At 43.4% G+C, this 14,383-nt stretch overlaps 2 protein-coding genes across 2 annotated transcripts in view; both read right to left on the bottom strand.

Moving 5' to 3' along the window:
- LOC104847549 (CSC1-like protein 1) overlaps nucleotides 1-14,383 on the bottom strand; it is a 54,332-nt gene that overhangs the window by 14,072 nt on the left and 25,877 nt on the right. The window lies entirely within an intron of this gene.
- The window catches only part of Tmem63a (transmembrane protein 63A), a 21,396-nt gene continuing 19,853 nt past the window's right edge, over nucleotides 12,841-14,383 (bottom strand). The window contains exons 22-23 of the mRNA XM_033762259.1: nucleotides 14,218-14,280; nucleotides 12,841-13,343 (exon numbers count right to left, since the gene is read on the bottom strand). Of these exons, the coding sequence (XP_033618150.1) occupies nucleotides 13,167-13,343; nucleotides 14,218-14,280 (240 nt within the window). The 3' untranslated portion in view covers nucleotides 12,841-13,166. The remainder of the gene's footprint in view (nucleotides 13,344-14,217; nucleotides 14,281-14,383) is intronic.

Here is a 14,383-nt window from a genome sequence, read left to right as displayed (position 1 = left end):
AAAAAAAAAAAAAAAAAAAAAAAAAAAAAAAAAAAAAAAAAAATGCCAACAAGACTCTCATGTGTGGTCAGGGAACTTTCCATTTCAGGGCAGGACAATACCTTCTAAGGCAGAATCCAAGCAGAGGTTTGAAAAAGGATGACTAGCTGGTAGATATTACTGGGTTTAGTCTATTCTCAATCTCTGACTTGGTAAGCCAGAAGAACTCTAATTTTTCATCTAGAGATGACCCATGGAGAATGATTTGTTTGTCTACATTTTTGCCTCCCACTTACCTGCCTGGGCAGTGAAGCTGCCAGTTCCTCTGAAGGAAGAAGGCTAGAGATAGACAAAACCATTGAGTGGGCATGGTACCTCCAATGAGAAATCAGCAAGAAACCCTGATCCTTTATTGGGACCTGATTGGGACAAACAATGTAGGAATAACTATTGAATAATTATAAGCAATACATTCTGGCAGGTCTTAAACTTAGGGAAGGTGTACCTAATCTGAGAGGTTTGAACAAGATACAAGAACTTCAACTGAAGGAAAGTGAAGACTCTTCAGAATTTCTAGAAAGGGTTTACCAGACATATTGAAAGTATACAGATGTTGATCCAGAAGATGCAGTGAGGATGAGGATGGTTAACATGACCCTTAGAGAGCAAAGTGCCCCCAGTATTCGTAGTAAGCTTTAAAAACAACAAGAACGAATCCAACTCAATTGGTAAATATTGCCTTTAAAATACATAATATGCCAACCATGTTGGCTTACATCTGTAATGCCAGCATTCAGGAGGCAGAGGCAAGAAGATTGTTGTGAGTTGAAGGCTAACCTTGAATACACAGCTCAAGCCTGAACTACATGGTGAGATCCTGTCTAAATAGATAAATAAATAAAGCAAGATAGACAAAAGATGAGACAAATTATAATCTTCACGGTCTTGGAAGGACACTATGAGGAAGAAAATGGACATGGCTCAGGAAAATATAAAAGGAGAGAATACTTATGAAGGGACTAATGTGGGTACTGCAAGGAAGAAGAGAACTGCCTGAAAAATGTATGTCTGAAATTAAGGAAAGGGCATAGGAAAGAAGGAGGAGGAAAAAGCACATGGACAGATAATGACTGAAGAAGCCCAGGAGTTCTTTTCTTTCAGAGCCAAGTGATTTCCCCACAAGAGCCCTGTGTGCAGTTGATGGTAGGAGAGTGTCTTGGTTACTTTTCCTGTTGCTGAGACAAAATACTCAACACACCAATTAAAGGAGGAAAAGTTTATTTGACTCACTGTTTGTAGTGGTTTGGTTCATAATTGGCTGGCTCCAAGGTGGGGTGGCATGGCAGAAGGGCATTGCAGAGGCGAACAGTTCATGCAGGCAGAAGACAGAAGGCCGAAGGCACCAAGCAGCAAGCCTATTTCTGTCCCTTATATCTTATCTAGGATACTCACCTTTAGAGGGGTAGCACTCAATCCCATGAATCTATCCCAGTGTTACCCACTGTAGATCAAGGCACCTCTGAAAAACCCCACCCGTGACTGCATGAGGCTTTGAGGGGACAGCTAAATATAAGCCAGAACATTCTGCCCTTGGCTCCCAAAAGACTTGTGCACATCCCTTTATGCAAAAGGCATTTAGTACATCTCTAAGAGTTTCCAAAGTCTTCACAGTTTCATCATTGTTGAAAAGTCCAAGTCCCAAGTTTCCTTTGAGATTTAAGGCAAACTTATCTACCAGCCCTTGTACAAATGAAAAGAAAGTTAAACACTTTCAACATACAATGGCACAAGATAAATGTATGTTATCATTTCAAGAGGTACAAATAGGGGGATAGAAAGGTACAGGCCAACACAAAACCTAGCAGGATAAACATTAAGTCCTGCAGTTTCATGTCCAGCATCCAAGGCAATCTGTGGCAAGATAACTCCAAAGGGATTGGATGGCTCTGCCCCATGATGCTGCCATTGGTTGTGGCTCCCATGGCTTCTCTCTTGGGTTGGCTCTGCTCCCTCCTTGTAATTTTCCTTAGACAATCTACATTCCTGGCTTCACCAAACTTCTGGGGTCTTCACTGTGCCATCAGCCTCAAATTCACAGCTTTACCCTGGCTGGGGCACACTGCCTGGCCTCCCTTCTTCTAAAATCTAGGTGATAGCTTTCCTGACTCCGTAAGTCTTGCATTCTGCATGCACCTAAAACCAGCACCACATGGGCGATACCTGGGTCTGCCACCATCAAGAGCTGTAGCCAGGCTTCCTTCAGTCTGGGTTGTAGGCATCGAGTACCTGGGTCCCTGAGCACTCTGAACCTAGTCCCAAGGAACAAACTCTTTAGGTCACTGCCATTCTAGGACTCTCTTCTTAAAGCAGTCTTTGACTTTTGCAACTCTGAGGCTGCAAAGGCTGGACTCTGTTGGTTCTTGTGATGTTCTCATCTTTTTCTGTTATCTTCTGAAATACTTGGCCTTTTCTCGCTAGTCCTTTCAGCAACCAATTTATCTTCTGTTTCATCTGTACAGGCTGCAACTTTACTACAGTTTCCTTTATGGCAAAACTCAAAATGTTTTATATTATTCTGGGTTCTTTGCTCTTGCTTTCAATATAAATATAGCTAAAAGCCCCAAACAGTAGCTATGCCATGGCCTCAACATTACACTGGCTTGAAATTTCTGCAAGATTAGTCCACTACCATTAATCTTGGTCTAAAGCATGAGTCTCTGGACTTTCTGCTAAGCCACAACACACACCATCTGGAGTCCAACAGCCAATGCAGTCCTTCTACCCAGCAGAAACCTTCTGAGCCTGGTCTTTACCAGCCACATTTCTATCAGCATTGTGGTCTTCTGAGCTCTGACCAGAATCTAACATCAATTACAGTTTAAGTCCGGCGTGGTGGCACATGCCTGTAATCCCAGCACTCGGGAGACTGAGGCAGGAGTATCGCTGCAAGTTGGAGACCAGCCTGGGCTACACAGTGAGTTCCAGAGCAATCTGAACTACATAGTGAGACCCTGTCTCAAAAAAACAAAACAAAACATCAATTACAGTTTAAAGTATTCCAGGGCTACCTTTTAAGCCAGCATCTCTGAACCTTTCCTAACTCTTCCCACAAGCCAGTTCCAAAAGCTCCTGAATTGCATAGTCAGGCATAGTCATACCAACACTTCTCTGATACGAAATTCTGTCTTGGTTATTTTTTTCATTGCTAAGATAAAATACCCAACAACCATACTTAAAAGAGGAGAGGTTTATTTGGCTCACAGTTTGTTGTGGTTTCAGTTCATAATTGGCTGACTCCAAAACAGGGTGGCATGGCAGAGGGGCATTATAGAGAAGAAACAGTTTATAGCAAGCAGAAGGCAGAAGGCACCAGGTGACGAGCCTATTTATCTTTTATATCCTATCCAGGCTACCTGCCCATAGGTTGAATAGCACTCACATCCTTAATCCTAGTATCCTTAATTCTAGCATTGCACTATGAATCAATCCCAGTGTCACACACCCTAGGTCCAAGCACCTCTGAAAAGCCCCACCGGTGACTGCCCAAGGCTTTTGGGGGACATGTAAACACAAGCCATAACAGGAAATCAGACAGTTGACTTCTTAGTAGACCCAGGTGGTAGTTCTTTGGTTCGCAACCCTAAATAGCAAGTACAGGAGAGACAGGAGAAAGGCAGCAGAAACCCTTCTCCAACCTATGGCATGTCAGCTAGGGGACTAAAGATGAAAACAGAGTTTTCTCCATGTGCCGGAGGGCTCAGTCCCATTAATGGGACAAAGTCTGTTTTGCACATTAAATGCTCAAACCACCTTCTCTTGAAAAAGTCAGCATCTTCACTTGCAGGTCCCACCAGAGTAAGCCTTAGGGTATAATAAATGCTGGACAAAGTTGCAAAGCAAACACAAACTTTTTAGGGCCCAGGGACTTGGATAATTGTTGACTTCTTTTTTTGTACATATTCCTTTTATTTCTTTTTCTTTTTCTTTTTTTTTGCGGGGGGGATCAAACTCGGGTCCTTGTGCTTGCGAGGCAGGTGGCAGAAATCCCCAGCTCTTATTTCTTTTTCTTGCTTAATTTCTCTGGTTAATGATTTGGGTAGTATGTTGAACAGGAGTGGTGCTAGTGGACATACTTTTCTTGTTCCTGATTTTAGAGGGAAAGTTTTAAATTTTCCTCATTTAATATGCTGTTGGCAGTAGGCTTGTCATAATATCAGATTAAGATGATGTCCTATATTTTTTCCAGTGTTTTTTTTTTATCTTGAAAGGATGTTGGATTTTTTTTTTTTTTGAGATAGGGTCTCACTATGTAGTTCAGATTGCCCTGGAACTCACTGTGTAGCCCAGGCTGGTCTCGAACTTGCAGCAGCCCTCCTGTGTCAGCTTCCTGAGTGCTGGGATTCCTGCGTGAGCCACCACAAGGATGTTGGATTTTGTTAAGTGCTTTTTCTGCATTTTTTGAGATGATCATGTGATTCTTTTCCTTGCATCTGTTTCTGTAATGTATTATATTTATTGATTTGTCCATGTGGATCCTTCCCTTGCACCCTTGGGATGATGATGTATAATCATTTTGATGATTCTTGCATTTTATTTTCCAGTGTCTGATTGAGCATTTTTCATCTATATTCATTAAAGAGATGGTATGCAGTTCTCTCTCTCTCTCTCTCTCTGTCTGTCTCTTTCTTTCTTTTGGTTGAATCCCTGTCTGGTTTTGGAATCAGGGTAATGGTAGCTTCCAGAAATGAACTTAGGAGGCCTTCCCTTTAAATTTCTTTTTCTTTCTTTCTTTCTTTTTTTGTACTGTGGATTGGTGTCAGAACCACTGAGCTGAATCCCTGACCCCCTTTAAATTTCATTAAAAAGGTTTTCAATATTGGTGTTAGAACATCTCTGAAGTTTTTGTATAATTCAGCAGTAAATCCAGTTAGACCTGGGCTTTTCTTAGTTGGTAGATTTTTATTACTACTTCAATTTCATTGCCTACTAGTTGATTACTCAGAGTTTTTAGACCTTGTTGATTCAGTTTTGGTAATTCATGTGTATTGTTACAGTTTGTATATAGATGTCCCCTCAAAGTCTCATGCAGTCATAGGTGGGAATTTTTGGAGGTGGCTGGATCTAGAGTGTATGATATTGGGATTAAGAATGTGATATTGAGGGCTAGGGATTTAGCTCAGTGGTTTTGCCTTTTGTTTTGCAAGTGCAAGGTCCTGAGTTCAATCAGCCGTCCAAAAAAAAAAAAAAGAAAAAAAAAAAAGAATGTGATATTGAGATTAACTTAGTCTACTGATAGGTTTAGCATAGTTCTGGGTGTGGATAATGGGAAGGCCCACTCTGGGTGTGGGTGGTACCACCCAAAGTGTGGGTATCCTGGAAGGGATAAAAGGGAGAGACTGGCATCTGCTTCCCTGTCTTCTACTTGCCATGCCACAAACTGCTTTTCCTTTGCTCTGCCCTCTGCCATGCTGCCCTGCCTTGGAGCCAGCTGACTATGGACTAAAACCTGTATAAACTTTGAGCTGAAAGAAACTTTTCCTCCTTTATCTTTGGGTGTCTGGTATTTGCCTCAGCAATGACAAAAGTAACCAAGATATGTAGCTAGGAGTCTATCTCTTCTGAAGTCAAAAATTCAAAGACTCAATGAACTAAAGAATTGATTCTCTGAAAGAATGCACAAAATAGACAAACCATCAGTCAATCTACTAAAAAAAAATGATAGAAAATACCCAATGCAATTAGAAATGAAAAAGGTTAAGTCACTGATGAAGGTTAAAAAAAAGGTTAAATCACTGACATTGATGAAATAAAAAATATTATGAACTACTTTACAAACTTGTATGCTATAAACTCCCTCTTAGGACTTTTTTCATTGTGTCCTATGAATTCTGGCATGTTTTGCTGACATTATTGTTTAATTCTAGAAATTGTCCTATTCCTGGAATTCATCTGTAACCCTTGTTTTTTTTTTTTGAGAGTGTATTGTTTAATTTCCATGTATTTGCATAATTTCTGTGTTTTGAGGTTGATTTTTAATTTCTTTGTGCTATGATCTGATAAAATACACCATATAATTTCAATTCTTTTATATTTACTTGAGCTTGATTTATTGGCTAGTATGTGGTCTATTTTGGAGAAAGTTCCACGTGTTTTCTGCTGTTACTGATGACTGCATATATCTATTAAGTCTATTTCTTTGAAGGTTTTATTCAAGCCAGATATTTCTTTGTTGTTGTTTGTCTAGCTGGTATCTATTTACAATAATGGGATATTGAGGTTCCACACTGTAATTGTATTTATGCTAACCTGATCTTTTATGTCCAGTAATACTTTTTTTATGATGTTGGATGTGCCATTATTTGGTGCATATCTGTTAAGAATTACTATTATTATTATTATAATTAATTAATTAATTATTTTGGTACCGGGGATGGAACTCAGGTCCTTGTGCTTGCCATGCAGGTGGTGGTACCCACTGAGCTAAAGCCCTGGCCCACTGTTAAGAATTATTAAGTCTTCCTGTTGATTTGATCCCTAAACCAATATGCACTCACCTTTGCCTCTTTTGATCACTTTTGGCTTTATGTCTACTTTATCTGTATATAGGATAGCTAGAACTGCTTTTCTTGTGGTTCCTTTGCATGGAATATTGTTTTATATCCTTTGATTTTTAGTCTATGAGTTTCTTTTTTTGTTGAACATGTTTCTTGTATACAGTATCCCATTGTATTTCTCGATCCATTTTGTCATCTGTGTCTTTTGATTGGGAAATTGAGGCCATTCATATTGAGTTATTAGTGATAGGTATTGATTCATTCCTGTCATGTCTTATTTTCCTGTTTCTGATTCTCTATTTTTCCCTTCTGTTTGATGTGTCACTGTACCAGGTGTATTCAGTTAGACTTTTTGTCATGATTAGCTTTATTTTCTCTTTCTAGGATATTCTCGAGAGTTTTTGTGAGTGCTGGTTTGGTGGTCATGAATTTCTTTAGGTGCTCTTTATCATGAAAATATCTTATTACTCCATCAATTTTGAATGATAGTTTAGCAAGATATATCAGCCTGATTTGGAAATTGTTTTCATTTAGGGCCCAAAACATTTAACACCAAGCTCTCCTGGCCTTTCAGGTTTGTTTTGAGAGGTTTGCTGTAATTTTAATGGGTTTATCTCTATAAGTGATTCATTGGTTTTTTTCTTTCTGCTTTTAAAAGTCTGTTCTTGTGTTGTTGGCCTTCAGGGATTTTGGCTATGATGTTCCATGGAAGGATCAGTTCTTTTCTGACTGTGGGTATTTTGGGTTCCGTATGTTTCACTTATCTATATATTAAATTCTTTTATTTGGAAAGATTTTTTTTGCTATTAGTAAACAGGTTTTTTATGCCACTTGTGTTATCTTGATTTTTACTAATTCTAATTAATTGTAGGTTAGTATTTTGAAAAATCTAGACAATGTTGGATCCATTTTTCACATCCTTTTGTTGTTTTTAAGGTATCTCTCATTAATTGATCACCAACAAGAGCCCTGTCTTCTAATTTTGGCACTCTGTTCTCATATTGGTCACTTTTTAAGTTTATAGTTTTGATAGAATTTTTAATTCTTGAATTTCTGTTTGGAACCTTTAAATAGACTCCCAACTCTTTTCTATGCTGGTGATTCATGTTTTACATAATTTTATTTAACTTTGTTAGCTTTTTTAGTGTCTTCTGTAGACTCTCTGATTGCTTTGATTATTTGGCCCAATATCTGTTGTGATCTTTTTTTTTTTCTCATGTAGTCTATTGGTACATTTTAGGTACATAGTACAGTTACATTCATCATGGGGATCTTGTACCTTTACATGACAGGTCTTGGTTCTCATTCTTTCCCCTTACCCCTGCTCCCTTCCCTATTTACAAAGAATTAAAAGATATCACAGTGATATATGCGCTCCCATGTTTATGGTGGCACAGTTAGTAATAGCTAAAACTTGGAAGCAGCCCATTTGCCCATCATTTGCAGACTGGATAAAGAAGATGTGGTTTTTCTATAAAATGGAATACTACTCAGCCATAAAGAATGAGAAATTAGAGTCATTCATAGGAAAATGGATGCATATTGAGGATATACTCTTAAGTGAAATAAATAAGACACACGTGTAAATACTGAATAGTTTCTCTGGCGTGAAAAGCTATAATTGTACATAAGATCCTAATGGTATAATTGATAATGTGAAATAGGAAGAAAAGGGCTAAAGGTGTAGGGGAAATGGGAAGGGCAAGGGAAAGGAAATAAGAGAAAAGAAAAAAATATGAGAAAATGAAAAAATGGAAATAAACTATTTGGCCCAATATCTGTTTACTTATATCTTCTGTGAGTTTGTGGAATACCTTATTGATATGTTTTGTTACCTTCCCTGATAGCATTTTGAATAATGCATGTGTGTAGCTTTTGATTTTCTTCCCTTCAATGCTCCATAGATTAATTTTGGGAGAGTTGGGAGTTTTGTTGGTTGTCTTCGCATGTTTTTATTTGTTCACTTGTTTTTGTGTTGCTATTTGTGAGTTGACTAAAGGAGTACTTGTTTCTAGTATGGAGACCTCTTTAGCTAATATCTACTTTTCAGTGGTGTGCTCTGGGCATGGCTATTTGCTTTCGTCTCTGTCCAAGGATCCAACCACCTACATTTACTTGGGATGGAAGGTTGCAAATGTATTTGGCCCAGTACAATTTTCCAGGAATGGGCCACATTATTGTTAATGACACCAAGGCAATCTAGATATTGGCATCCCACAACAACCAATGAATAACAACAGCTATGTGACTTTGGCTATCTTAGTAAAATCAGCATCAGTTATAGATTCAAATACCAACTGATTCTTGACAAACCTTAAGGAGCAGCAATGTGCCATCCTTAACCATAGAAAAGAGATCTTTCATTTAGCTTGAACACTAAGAAAAACCAAATACTGATCTACAGTAAATATGTATTAAATGGTACAAGTTTACCTTTACTAACAATAGAACAGTATTCAACAGCAACAGCATAAAGTTAACTATCTATCTAGAGATTGATAAAGTTTAGTAGTTATATTGGTAAATATAGAGGGGGTGGGGAACTGGAAATAAGAAAGCAAAATTTGAGAAATTAATCACTGTGTTACAAGAAGGAGGAGAGAAAAGTAAGATGGTCATATTGAGGAGTAAAAGGATATTAATAGTGTTACAGCACAATAGCATAAAAAGAAGAAAAAAGATAAACATAGCAAACTACATGACATAAAAGAAAGATAAAGAAGAGGAAAAAGGTAAATGGTGAAAAAAAGGAGAGAAAAGAAACTAAAAGAGTAAAAAAAAAGGGATAGAAATATCTAAACTGCCAGAAAACCTGATAAAGGAAAGATAAAAATAATAAAAAATTATAAAAATAATAAAAAATACAAAAATAAAAAAATGGAATAAAAAAAATTCCTTTGTTTTTGAATGAGTGGTTTCTTTTCAAGACTAGTCTTTGGATCCATACAGTCATGATTTTCTCCACCTTGCTTTAGGGCCTATGGGTTTTTGAGGTGTCCTCACCACACCAGAGGCCTTTCTGCTCCTGAAGGGAGCAGTGATTACCATCCAAGTTAAGGTGTGTCCTTGCTTCTGTTTGTAGATGGGAAATTTGATTAGCCCTCTGGCCTCTGGTGGATGTAGGCCACAGGGTATGTGTTCAAGTGGACTGTTGAATTTGATGTCAATATTCATGGAGTCTGGTTGATCCTTTCTCTCTCTGGATATTGTCTTTGTCCAGGATCAAGTAGATGGATTAGGCCTCACCTCTGCTGTCTTGTGTCACAGGGATGCAAGAACAGGTTTAGAAGAGGTAGATGGTTGCACCTTTGCAGTGGATTTGTCCCCCTGCCCATTAACAAGAGTAATACTCATAAAAATGGAAAAATCAGCTTACTCACACTTCAGCAAAATTGGGAGGACAGCTAGTCACCCCTTTGTGCCCCGAAGGTGCAGTTTATAGGAGGGTGAGACAGGAGCCAGAAATGCTGGGTCCAAGTGCAGACTCAGCTTGAACTGGGGTTCCTTGAAACTTGTTTGGTATTAGGGCTGAGGGTGGGTGGGTGTGTGTGTGTGTGTGTGTGTGTGTGTGTGTAAGATTCTGTACTCAGTCTGATGAAGCTGGAAAAAATTCCTAATTTTGAAAGCTCCCTTTTGACCTCTTGGTCACAGCATGAGACACTGCTAAGACTGCGGAAGGCAGAAGGTGGCCAGCAGAGCTGGGCTAAGGACTAAAGCAGGTGGAGAGACTCAGGGCCCAGGGCAAGGAGTCAGCACTGTCTCTAAGCCACACAAAGTTGGACTACAGCCAGGACAGTCATGGGGACTTAGATGCCCTCAAAGAGGGTAGCAAGGAAGGCATCAGACAACGGCTGGGCCTTTGGCCGCCTGGACACACCCAGGTATGGGCTCCCCAAGGCACTGGCCGCTTGAATAGACAGCATGGGTTTATAGTAGGGTTGCCAGCAGGCTGCGTCCTCAGGGTCTGGGTGGCAGAAAGACACAGGTGAGCCTGCTGGTGGGTGAGCAGGGTAACCTGAGTCCTGAGCTCTGGGCTGAAACTGCTGCGGAGTGCCGCATGACGGGGTTATAGCTGTGGCTCATGAGCCCTCTCTGGACTCCTGGCTCCTTGAGGACAGAGGTTGGCCTTGTGCATCCTCCTTGCTTAGGATACAGTACGGTCCTGGCCCCCAGAGGAAGTTAGGTCTGGTCCCCCACGCTTCCTGTAGCTTCAGGCCCTCTGCCTTTGCCACGCCCATCTCTTCCCCCGACACGCTTCTATCCTTTCAAGGCTCTGCAGAGGTCACCTCCTCTGAGAAGCCTTCCCCAACTGCTCCCTCTACCCAGGCAAAACATCCCTGGGCCATGTCCAACCCGCCACCCCCACCAGTGTCTCACAACTCAGTCTCCCCCCAGGACCTAGGCTTCTTCCTCCAGGCAGGCTCCCAGCCTGATGTTTCTTCAGAGCCTCAGCTCCAGAGCACAGCTGCACTCAGTAACTGAGCAACAGGGGCAAACCTGGGGTTCCACCCTCCTGGCTTACCAGGTTGTCACATCGATGGGCCTGGATTCTGTATCAGGGCTTCCTTCCGTACTTCACCGGTTCTGCCAGTATCATTCCCTGTTCATCATCAGAGGGGAAACCGCGGCAGGCACAACGTGAAGAGTCGAGAGTCCCAGGGCTGTGCAGTAACACAGCTGAGACTGGAACCTGGGTCCCTGTCCCGTCTCCTGGCCCCCTGCCTTCTCCGGCTTGGGCACAGGGTCTGAGTGAGACCCTGCAAAAGTCCCAGGATCCCACAGGATCCCACAGAAACCCGAACTCAGAACTGGGCTCCTCGGAGGATGGAGGTGACAGAGCCTTCTAAGGGGGCTCAAGGAGGAAGGACAGGTGGTGCCGTGAAGCGGTGTCCTGACCACAGTGCTGGGGTGGAGCACTGTGGAGATGACAGTAGTGCATCCCCTAGGGCACTGAGGGGACCCCATGAGTTAAAATGCACATGGAGAGCAATCTGCCTTATGGTCCTCACATCAGCCTGTGCCCTGGACCCAGCCTGCCAGTAGCAGGATTCAACACTGTCCTAATCTGTGACAATGGGCAGGCTGGTACACTGCAGTGCTCTGCCTTCTGTGCTCTGCTCCTGCTTCAGTCTAGTCTCGTGTTTTGCTTGCCAGGAATTCTCACTGGATGACCGGCTGACCAACATTATGGTCTACTGGATGACAGTGGCCATCATCTCCTCCTTGGGCTATTACAAGGAGAAACTGGACCAGGGTCTGATGACCAGGACATTAATGGTGAGTCTGGCCAGCAGGATTGGGGCAGATGGGCCTGTAACTCAGGTGTGTGTGTGTGAGGAGAATCTGGGATTTCCCAGGTCCCTGCAAGGTGGCCAATGTGGGAACCATAGGCTACTTTGGATCGCTGTCAGGAAAGGGAGCTTCAGTTAAAGCCAGGGTGGGAGGCCATGGCAGCCCTAGTCTGCCCCTTTCTGTATCATGTGACCCTTGGACCCCTCCACAGACCCTGTATCTTCCTAGGGTGAAGGTCTGCAAGCCCACTGACTTTGTTACTTCCCCTGTGAGTTACTTCTCCTTTGTGAGAGATGGGTGAGGGCCAAATACACCAAGCTCCTCTTCTACTCTGTATGGCCTGTGAGGGCCACTTCCCTGCCCTGAAGAAGCCTGAACTACGGGCCCAGGGCATCTACAAGTTTGTGCTGCTGGTGGAGAGACCATGACTGGTGGGATGGACCAAGGCCTCCCCAGCCACCATTCCTTTTGCCTGAGGTTGGAGCTACCGCTCCTTCACCCCAACCTTCACCCCAGGCTCCTGTGAAGCTTCATGCTTGGATGGTAAATGATACCACTTCTCAGAGCCACTGAAACAAATCGATACTGGGCACGCTGAGCCACCCACACGGGGCTTCCCTTCCACGGGAGTTATTTTTGTTGGGGTCCTACCAGGCTTGGGAACTGCAAGGGGAATGTGGCACCAATGTTGTTTCCCTGGACCAGCTTGGAGCAGCTGCAGCTGGGATTCTGGTTGGAGCCAGGGACATACCTATGTGGTACCGGGCACACAGTACTGCCATGTAGAGACATGGGACCATGGGAAGGCACTGTCCATGTCCCAGACCAAACCCTGGAGGCAACAGAGAGTTGCTTTCTAAAGTTCACAGCTGTGTGGGAGTCTGATCCCAAGGAGGGAAGAGGCTGTCTGCCTTCCCACTAGGCCACACCCTCCCCAACACTGTCAAACATGGGAACGCCACACATGTGCCCACCAACCTCACCAAAGGCACTTTATTAATAGTCTTCATAGATCCTGTCTGTGACAGGGTACCTGGGTCCTGCCACAGAAACCTTGGGAAAACAGGACACAGGCTTGTGGTGGGACTGGGTGGGTGCTGAGCTCTGCTGTAGGTAGACACTTGGTCTTCCCCTTGTCACATTTCTCCCCATGATGAATATTGTCTATAGGGCCAACCTGGGAGACAACTTGCAACATATGATCTTGGATACAGACTCTGGGGACTTTCTCAGCCTTAGAGCTGGGGTGGGGGTCAGTGGGGGTTCCAGTTCCACCATAGCCCCACTGGCAGGCCAGCCCCTCTCCAGGGCCAAGTCAGGTCTGTTCTGCAGACAGCCACTTCACAGGTGGCCTGCAGAGATGGTGGCAGAAACCACACTGTCTTGTGGGCCAGAGGCTATGTCCTGGTCAGGGAGGATCCCACTGACATCACTGATGGTGCCATAGGTCTGCTGGTGCTGTAAGGACAGGGCTGTCTTCTCCGAGGCCAGACCACTCAGGATCCGGGGCACATAGGGCTGCCAGTAAATGAGGAGTTAGTGCTACCCAAAATGTGCCACCTGCGGAACTTTCCAAAAGCCAGAGCAAAATAAAACACACCACAACCTGGTCCTACTTCTCATGATCATACAGAAGGCAGAACAACAGAGAAGTTTCCTCCAATTTCCAGCACAGGATTCTGGAATCCCTCACTTTACAAGGGAAACAAGTCTATCTACACTGGGCCTATAAATGTTTCCTCCCAGTTCTAGCTACGGGTCTGGGCTCTGAGCCCTGCCCACTCCTCCTAGAAGGGGTTTCCATCCTCCCTGTCCTGCCTTTCCCTGGAAAGGGGGAACACAGGACCTTGTCCTCTGGAGCTTGCCCAGTGACCAGCACTGATAAGAATGCCTGACATCTGGAAAGAACACTGCAGAGGAGACCAGCTCCGCCTTACTCTTGCGCCCTGTGGCTCTGAGACCCAGCTCCCAGAAGCAAGACCTCAGAAGCCAGAGGCAAGGAGAAGCAGGAGGTTTTGTTTGGAACATTCTGGAGCCAAATAAAGCCTAGACTCACAAGCACCAGGACTGCAGAAAAAGAAGGCAGCGGGGGCTGGACTCAGGGTGGGCACACAGCGGAGAGACCAGTCCCTCAATGAGTGACAAGGCTCAGATATGCACGTTAGGGCTCAGGGGCACAGCAATGCCCTAGTGTGTACAAGCCCCTGGGTTTGATGCATAGCACCACAAAGGCAAAAATCTAGAGGGACTGGGTATTCCTTCTCCACTGACACCGATTCAGAAACGAGCCTGCCCCACGATCAGGGGCTTCCATCTCAGGAAGGGGTGGGCATGGCACATGAGACTTTTACCACCAAAGCAGCAAGCAGCGGGCAAGCAGCAGACAGCTTACTGTGAGTGGTGGAGGCTCCTGGGCCTCTGCCTCACTTCCTTCCTGGCTTGCAGATTCTTCTGTCTGCAGATAACAGTGAAGAGGTTCACGATGAACATAAGTGATCTCCCTGAACTCACACCCTCTAAGCAGAGAGACAACTTGACAAGGGGTGTGTGTGTGTGTG

This window comes from Fukomys damarensis, unplaced genomic scaffold (assembly GCF_012274545.1).
Source record: "Fukomys damarensis isolate Sample0158 unplaced genomic scaffold, DMR_v1.0_HiC HiC_scaffold_11, whole genome shotgun sequence".
Taxonomy (NCBI): domain Eukaryota; kingdom Metazoa; phylum Chordata; class Mammalia; order Rodentia; family Bathyergidae; genus Fukomys; species Fukomys damarensis.
The sequence above is the reverse complement of the archived record's forward strand: the minus strand, read 5'-3'. Positions and strand labels throughout refer to the sequence as shown.